The sequence below is a fragment of the Nanorana parkeri genome, unplaced genomic scaffold, assembly GCF_000935625.1.
Source record: "Nanorana parkeri isolate BGI_ZX_2015 unplaced genomic scaffold, ASM93562v1 scaffold1028, whole genome shotgun sequence".
Lineage (NCBI taxonomy): Eukaryota > Metazoa > Chordata > Amphibia > Anura > Dicroglossidae > Nanorana > Nanorana parkeri.
This window is the reverse complement of record NW_017307296.1, coordinates 538,955-548,137: the sequence shown is the minus strand read 5'-3', so window position 1 is coordinate 548,137 and position 9,183 is coordinate 538,955. Positions and strand designations below refer to the sequence as shown.

General features: G+C 46.7%; 1 protein-coding gene across 1 annotated transcript in view; it reads right to left on the bottom strand.

Moving 5' to 3' along the window:
* LOC108795951 (methylcrotonoyl-CoA carboxylase beta chain, mitochondrial-like) overlaps positions 1-9,183 on the bottom strand; it is a 20,158-nt gene that overhangs the window by 6,917 nt on the left and 4,058 nt on the right. The window contains exons 2-6 of the mRNA XM_018567305.1: positions 6,189-6,385; positions 3,679-3,857; positions 3,512-3,592; positions 3,017-3,195; positions 1,456-1,648 (exon numbers count right to left, since the gene is read on the bottom strand). Of these exons, the coding sequence (XP_018422807.1) occupies positions 1,456-1,648; positions 3,017-3,195; positions 3,512-3,592; positions 3,679-3,857; positions 6,189-6,385 (829 nt within the window). The remainder of the gene's footprint in view (positions 1-1,455; positions 1,649-3,016; positions 3,196-3,511; positions 3,593-3,678; positions 3,858-6,188; positions 6,386-9,183) is intronic.

Here is a 9,183-nt window from a genome sequence, read left to right as displayed (position 1 = left end):
GGAGTATTATATACCGTCCTTCTATGTATAAAAGGACAATATATCACACAACACAGGTAATTTGCATCAACCCTTGCTCCCTAGGGGCTTACAATCCTATGTCTTAAGCATCATACATATGGACATTTTTAAGACGAAACCTACACACATATCTCCTCGCATAAAAGCTGCATCTAGTTTTAGCCCCTGGCCCCCCACTGCACCCACTTTCTCAGAGTTGAAACTTGCATAGTCCTCTGCCTTCCCCTTTTTTATACTGTAAAGAGTAGGGTTAAAGCCTTTGTTAGGTTTTTATTACTGTCTGTGTTGTAGCTGGGGTGATTTCCCCTCACTTCCTGTCCTACTAGACACACCGGACTATCTGGACATCACAAACGGACACACAAGGTGTCACTGGGACAGAAAGTGAGGAGACATCAGGGACAGAGATAGCTATAAAAAAATAAAATAAAACTTTTTTTTAGTAGATTAGTAAAGCATTACATCTTCTGTCAAGTTTTTATTGCTCTTTGTGCACCTATTGGGGAGATTTCCCTTTGCTTCCCCAGTCCTAAAGTAAATCAGTACTTTGCCTAAGTCATCCCCTTCCCTTCCCCAACAACACATACTGTCCTTGCACTCAACCACTGTTCGGTCTGAATGCTAGGAGTAGGTGAAACCCCCATCTGTAAGATGCTCAAGTCCAACATTACACAAGGCTATAGACAGAACTGGTGCTTGGTGATTGGCCCAGCAATGTCACATGGAATGAGTTACATGCACTTCAATACCTGGAAGTGTTGGGTACTTTTTTTGCTCCTGGCAGCTAAATGGAGCAGCAGGGGAGCATAGAAAGAGTATGTGCTGCTTAGGAGGGAAGCGTTAAAGTGAGCCTGTTGTTTTGTGATGCGAAAACAGAGCTAAAATTATATATGGGGTGATATCTGTCCTGATTTGTACTGGGGGTGGGTATATAAGAAGGCTTTGCTTTGTGATACAGAATGGCTATGACTAGGGCCAGGTATTCATGCTGAAACTAAATGAAAAAAACAAACAAATGAGAAACACTTTAAATATATTGAATCCACCATTTAAACAAGAAAACGTACAGCAAAACTCCGCAACGTTGCACTTGGTGCATTATGTCTACCTTAATATACTGAGTTTGTAATGAAAGTTAAAACAAACATAAGTGTATATGGATTTTTGTCATTTCTGTGCCACAAAATGAACCCGAGACTCAGAAAACAGACACAAGGGAAGCACAATACCCCAGTAAGCTTCAACCTCTCCACTGGTAAAAGCTGGTCATGTTTTAATCTGGTGCAATTCTATTTATAACCACTAGAGGGAGGCCTAGAACAGAAGCTGCAAGCCAATTCGTCTCTGCTTTTCAATCTACCTTTCTTGTGCCCTTTGAATGTACATTCTTGATACATTTCCCCATATTGTATTACTAATATCTGATACACTCACCAGTTTTATGTCCAGAGTGCAGCTGTAATCTCTTGGTGCGAGCCCCGCTAACTCACGAGTGTCATAAAGAGGATCTTCAAACACGTTGGCGCCATCGGGTGGCGGGTCAAAGTTCAGGGTAGAAATGATGAGTCGGGCGCAGCTGTAGGCTTCGGGTTCTGTAGCTGCAAAATGATCGACACAACCGCTGACTCTAGGCAAAGAATGGAGACAACGCTCAAGATGGAATACTGGTTACCGTTATTGGTGTACACAGAACCTGGGTCACCTACATACACTTAACCACTGGGAACAAAAATTTGCAGCATGTCCTTCCAGCCAGGAGGGTTCACTGTGTGTACGTGATCACATGTACTGTGTACTTGCTGTGAACCAGGCCTTAAAGGGTATTCCCACTTTCCCAGGCGAATTTGGGAAAATGATATTACTCCCACCACTCTGCCCCCTCTCCCGCTGCTCTTAACTATCAGCAAACGCTCCTTCCCCTCCGCTGCTGCCAGTGTAGGAGCCGTACACAGCAGTGCAGCTCTGTGCTCAATATTTTAAAATCCACTGGCAAATGGCGAGCACTCATTGGTCAGCATGAACACCTGACGCAGAACCCAAACGCACTGACCAATGAGAAGCGCTTCATAGCTGTAAACAAACTGACAATTATTTAATCTCTTAGATACTTTATTGGTGAGATCCCTGCGCTGAGTTCCCGGGTCTACACAAACGCTGTGCCCATTATGAGGGTTTCCACCATCCCTACGCTGAGTTCCCGGGTCTGTACACCCGCTGTACCCATTATGAGGTCTCCCACCATCCCTGTGCTGAGTTCCCGGGTCTACACAACAGTTGTGCCCATTATGAGGGTTTCCACCATCCCTGCGCTGAGTTCCTGGGTCTGTACACCCGCTGTACCCATTATGAGGCGTTCCACCATCCCTGTGCTGGGTTCCCGGGTCTACACAACCGCTGTGCCCATTATGAGGGTTTCCACCATCCCTGCGCTGAGTTCCTGGGTCTGTACACCCGCTGTACCCATTATGAGGTCTCCCACCATCCCTGTGCTGAGTTCCCGGGTCGCACACCCACGCTGCCCATTATGAAAGGCTCCCACCATCCCTGTGCTGAGTTCCCGGGTCGCACACCCACTGTGCCCATTATGAAAGGCTCCCACCACCCCTGTGCTGAGTTACGGGGTTTGCACACCCACTGTGCCCATTATGAGGGGGTCCCACCATCCCTGTGCTGAGTTCCCGGGTCGCACACCCACGCTGCCCATTATGAAAGGCTCCCACCATCCCTGTGCTGAGTTCCCGGGTCGCACACCCACTGTGCCCATTATGAAAGGCTTCCACCATACCTGCTGTATTATTTATTAACTTTATATTATCGGGTACATAAGAGGAGGAGCTGGAACACACAAAGGTGAGCAAGAGCACCCCAAATCTGCCCGATGAACAGGAACAGAGCTGGGAATTATAGCACAGAGCATCCAAGACATACAAGAAGCCAGTTACAGACTGTGATGCAAAGTCAGCCAGCTCCTCCAATACATCCTCGGCTGTGTTACCTGGAGTGAAGTTTGGCTCCGCCAAGTTCTTCAGCCGATACGTCCTCCCCGGTGGCAGCCTTAACAAGTGGGGGTCCCGCTAAAAATATAGTCCCAATCCTGTCCACCATGATGGTCTCCTCTGCCATGGTGGGAATGTACGCTCCGCCTGCTGTACATGATCCGCACACTACCGCCACCTGTTCCAATAAACACAGAAGTTCTTTATGATGATGAAGGTTTTAGTGTATTTTTTAAAATATATTTTTGTTTGTTTCTTGTAATTCCTGGCGTCATTCTGCCCACTGCCTCTGAGCCCAACCTGTTGTTTACAAGCCTGGGGGGCACATCATCATGCGGGTTGGGCTCACAGTACCCCAGGACTGAGCGGTGCTCACATATCATTACAAGAGAGGGTGAATCTTCCCAGTGAGGACGCAGTCATAACGTAGCCTGTATCAAATGCAAAGTCTAGCCCTACAACATGGCTCCTACATGTCCTATCTGTTGCTGTACCTGGGGGATTCTCAGAGCTGACATGATGGCTTCGTTATAAAACGTCCTTCCGCCGTGCTCCTTGTCGGGGAACAGCTGAGCCTGGAGAAACAAAAGAAGAACAGTTAAGATAATCACCACCAGTGCTGACAGAAGCCCAAACAACACAGGGGCAGCACAGAAGGTACCTGCAGAGGCAGAAAGGCCCCTCCGCTATCCACCAGGTACACAGTGGGCAGCCTGTTCTGCATGGCGATCTCCTGGGCCCTCAGCTGCTTCTTCACGGAGATCGGGAAGGCAGTTCCTCCTTTTACTGTGGCGTCATTAGCGATAAACATGCACCAAATACCACAGACCCTCCCGACACCTGCAACAGACAATGTAAATGATATATAAGACGTGTGTCTGAGGGTTTGTACACATAGTCAGTGCACGAGCAGACGCTTCCTTTCCGGGGATCGCCAGCAGGGGGCGCAGCAAGTGAGCAATTCAATGAGAATGCAGTGCAGCACCGCTCAAGGACAAACACTGCACTCCGATTTACTTTCAATGAAATCGGCCTGCCCCTCCCACCAGCCATGATCTACCTGCATTGCATAGAGAAGCACAAATACTAAAAGCTGGCCATACACGGATCAAATTCCAGGCACTGCCTGCTAAATCAGCCAAAATTATATCTGTGGGAGGGCCTACTGGCACCACCTGGCTCAACGACAACAAGTCGATATTTTAATGAACTTCTGGCTAAGCCCAGTAGGTGTAGGACTTGAAGTGCCACCTCGACTAAAATAGTCCAGATACAACTTTATTCCATTAGGGTCAGGGGGGCATTTAAGTAGAGTAACCAATGCGTTTCGGGGGTCCAAAACAGACCCCCTTCTTCAGGGCTTAATGAGAGAGATCATGTATGTGGACTACAGTCCCTGCAGTTTGAAAGTTGTATTGAGCTGTGGTGGGAGTTTGTCAGGCTTGTCAGCAGCTGGTTTGGCAGGGATTGTAGTCCACATATATGATTTCTCTCATTAAGCACTGATGAAGGGGGTGTGTTTTGGATCCTTGAAACGCGTTGGCCACTCTACTTGAATGACTCCCTGACCCGAACAGAAAAAAGCCGTATGTGGACTATATTAATTGGTGTGGCACTTCATGTCCTATATCTACTGTGTTCCCTGTTGAGCCAAGAATAATTGGGAGATCCTTTGGATTGCAGAAGCTGAGTTTAGATCTACTAGACATGCAAGTTGCGTAAAAATTTGGTTCAGTACTAGGGATGCACCGATATATCGGCCGCCAAAACATATCAGCCGAAAATGGCACTTTTGGCATAATTCCGAAAGTGCCGTTTTCCTGCTGATACATCGGCGCATCCCTGCTTTCTTTCCTCCCCGCTGAGTGCTGCTCTGTGTCCCAGTGGGGAGGAGAGAAATTGTGACAGGCGGCCGAGCGCTGCGGGAGGAGAGCGCTGTGAGCAGCCGGTGTCTCCTCCCACACTGCTCAGCCGCCTATCACAGTCCGGCAGAGCGGTGTGTGGGCGGAGACAACCAGCACTGTCACAGGAGGCTGAGCTCTCCTCCCTACACCGCTCGCTCAGCCTCCTGTGACAGCGTGTCAGAGAGGAGAGCGGGTACAAGCAGTCAGTGATCAGTGATCGCTGAGTGTTTGTAGATAATTGAGGACAGAGTATGGTTACTATATCCTCAATTATGAATGACTGGGAAGTGATCTACATCTCCTCCTGTCCATTCATAGTTGTAGTTATAGTAAACATACTCTGTCTTCATGTTATGAATGATCAGGAACACTCAGTATAAAGGATTCCTGTTCATTGATAACGGGGGACACAGAAAAAGAGATTGAGGACTTTCTGTCCTCAATCTCTTTTTCTATTTTAAAAAAGGGAAATATCAGTGGTCTAAACCCCCAATATTTCCCCGAAGCCCCTAAAAGTAAAGTTAAAAATATTTAATAAAAAATGAATAAATACAAATATTTAAAATGTAAAAAAAAATTTAAATAAAAAACATTTTCGGTATCAGTTTCGGCCTGACAACTTTTTTATTTCCGTTTTAACATTTCCATTTTGGTGCACCTCTATTCAGTTCGGATATTTCGGGATTCAGATTTGAAATTCAATTCGGTTCGGGTTTGGACGAAATCCAAATTTTCGTTAGTTTTCGGATGAGCTTAGGAATATTCGTTGTGAATACCCCAGAAAACCATCTACAGATATTAATGCTAAAGCTGAGGCTCCCAGACCCGAACGGCATTCAGTATCCGAATTTCAAAATCGCATTTGGGAGCTCCAGAATGCCATTTGGGTCTGGGAGCCTCAGCTTTAGTATTATATGTAAATGCTGAACACGAATTTTCATTACGGCATATTACTTTTCTGGCCAATCAGATGGCTCCCATGTTGCCGTAACAAAAATTTGTTTTCAGACCCATTCAGGTGCATTAAACTGAAAAACACATCCGATTGGCCAGAAAAGGCACATGTCAGATTCAGTTTAGTTTTGGAACGAAATTCGGACGGGATACAAAATTCGGACGCATTGGGAATTAAATAAATCACACATGTGTAAGATCTACCCAGCCATTCTGAGCTGAGCGCTGACCACACACAGTAACAAAGATTCGAGCACGAGCACAGATATCTGTCCCCGGTTTCCCACTATAGGTCCTTAAGGACTAACTGTACCAGTAAGGCAGCCGGCAGAAGGCACATCACCGTACGGTAGACCAAGACCCCCCAACGGAGACAGTTCAAGGAAGTTTTCATCGTCCAAAAGCAGTTTCAACCTCTCCCGCACCAGCAGCTTTTTGTTCCTCTGGGTATGGCGCAAGATGGCGTTCTCGCCCCCTCCCAACTTCACCTTCCCCGAAAGCTCCAGGTACCTACAGAAAGGACACAATTACACTTCATCAAGAACTGATCGCATGTCATTTATAGCAACTGCTTCTACGGCTTTTAACTGGCAGGTCAAGTTTGAGTATTAAAGCTGAACTCCGGGGGAAACAAAAACTCATTTAACCCTTTCATTGCCAGGGCCCTGATATAATCCACATTTTTAGGCCTGAAATTTACATAAAACCCCCAAACATTAGGAACAAGATCGGGTTTGTAGGTTTGTTCCTAAAGGAGAACTATGGGGTCAGTGTTTTTCCCCATAGTTCTCCTTAGGGTAACGGGAGGACACAAACTAGCGTCCTCACGTCACCCTAAGCTCCGTATACCGCGAGCTGCAGCTCGCGGTATACTGAGACGCCGCAGCCGGAGTGGATCCCGACATCGATGTCTGGATCCGCCCAGCTGTGTGAGTGACAGCTGGCTCTGCTATCTAGAGGCAGAGCCAGCTGTACCCGCCCCCTCCCCCGTTCCGCCAGTCAGCGCTGGAGGATCGGAGTGGGGAGGGGGGAATCCATCCCCTCCCCTGTCACGGCAGAGAGCCGTGACAGGATCGAGAGGTGAGCGAACGCCGGTATGTGTTCGCTCACCTCCCGATCTACTGAGCGGACCTGTGACAGTCTCATTGTCACAGGTCAGCTAGAACTATGAGGTGAGTGGAAATCACTCACCTCATAGTTCTCCTTTAAGTTGAATTTGTATACAAGTTGGAACAGGTAAAAAAAATTTAAGTGTAACTCCAGACAATTTTGTTTTCTTTAAGTTTAGGATAGCATAGGGAAGGGTTAACCCCCTGTAACGTTTGTTTTGCTGTCTGTGCCCCTGTTCAGAAGATTTCACCTCATTTTCTGTCCCGGTCACAATTGGATTTTGAAAAGTTTGGGTTGTCGTGGAAACAAGGATTGGTTATAAAAGCTTCAGTGGACACTCCTTTTTCTCATGATAACTCTTACAGTAGTGAATTTCCCTTCCTAGAGGTAGATGTCCTCTCACTTCCTGTTGTCTCAAGGACAGGAAGTGAGATTAAATCTTTCTAATGAGCATACAGACAGCAGTAAAAAGCTGACAGTGACCCGGAAGAAGAGGCGGGCATCCCCTTGTCTGTACGTCCTTCAAAAGCGAACTTCCTGTAATGTACATGCAGTACTACGAACTGGACCCAAAAAGGCGGGCACTCCTCATCGGCACGAGCGCGGTAGCATTACAACGACTGAAATGCTGCGCGGTACACTTTGGCTGTAGCCTGGGACCCCCTGCTGTACAGTAATAGTAGGGGTCGTATGCAAGTCAGATGTTTGTAACTTGGGGACTGCCTGTATATATTTCCGGAAAGCAAAGACCCTGTAGAATAAAACGCTGGCAATTGCCAATTTTTACGTCTCACAATTTTACCTCAACTCTTTACCAAACCCAAAAATGAAAAGTTAATTTTAGTGCCCAAAAACACAATATATCCTTTTTTTTTGTAAAATATAAAAGATGAGGTTACGACGAGTAAATAGATACCCAACATGCCGAGGTTAAAAATGTGCGTGCGTCTGTGAAACGGCGACATAATACGGTAGCCCAAATTGTCCATAGGTGACGCTTTAAAAGCCTGTGCAGGTCATCAGTTTATAGATATCTGTGAATATCGGCTCTAGAATTGTTGCTCTTAGGCTGCGTTCACACCTGACCGTTTTGTAGCGTGTCCTACGCTCGACGAACGCGCTACAAAACGGTCAAAAAAATAAATAGCATTGTAGTCAATGCCCTCGTTCCCACCTAGGCGTATTTCCGCCCGTCCCTAACGCCCTACAAAACGGCCCACGCCTGAAAAGGTCCCGGGACTACTTTGGGCCGTTTTGTAGGGCGTTTTCCATTGGGATACAGCCAAGTAGCCTTTGGAATCGCGCGACGGTCGCGTGACTTTTTTTACCGCGAATCGCGGTAAAAAACCGCGTGACAGTCGCGCGACAGACGCGCATACTACAATACGCCTAGGTGTGAATGGGGCCTCACTCTGGTGAATGCGGCGATAACTAACATGTGTAGCACGATCGCTTTTCCGTATGTAGGAGCACCCAACGCGTGTTTACATTAATATGTGTGCACTCATGGTGGCAGGGGACTTTTTAAAGAAAACATTTTTTTATTGTTATTTGATATAATTTTTTTATTTTTAGGTTTATTTTATTTCATCTTTTTTTTTTCCTTTACTAAATTGCTATCACATAGGGGGGCATTGGGTCCCAGTCAGTGGATAGATCAGTAAACGTATGTTCACCAGTCTGAGGACTAAGTGATCACAAAGCGCTGATCACTAAGCTCACGGCTTCTCCCTGCAGAGAGCGGTGTGACCGTCACTCACCACTCCCCACAGGGATTCCACCCTCCCCTCTCTGTTCCTCCAGTGCTCACTGGAGAGACAGAGAGGGGAAGGGGCGGGCACAGCTGGCTCTGGCTCTAGAGAGGCAGAGCCAACTGTCAATCAGACAGCGGGATGGTTTCCGACAATATTGTCAGGATCTTTCCAGGCTACAACGCGGATCTGCACAGTCAGCATATAGCGGGCAGTAGCCTGCTATATGCTGACTTTGGGGCACAGGAGAACATTAGTAAACAATCGAAAATTTGACCCAAAAGAGGACTAAAGCAGAAAAAAAGGGTTTGGCTATAGTTCTCTTTTAAAGGGGTTCTAAACCCTCCGGTTTTTTTTGCCTATATCTACTGCTAGCAAGCAGTAGATATAGGCAAGAAGTTAAAAAAAAAAAAAAAAACCCGCTTGAAATGGGTTTAAAATTCCCTC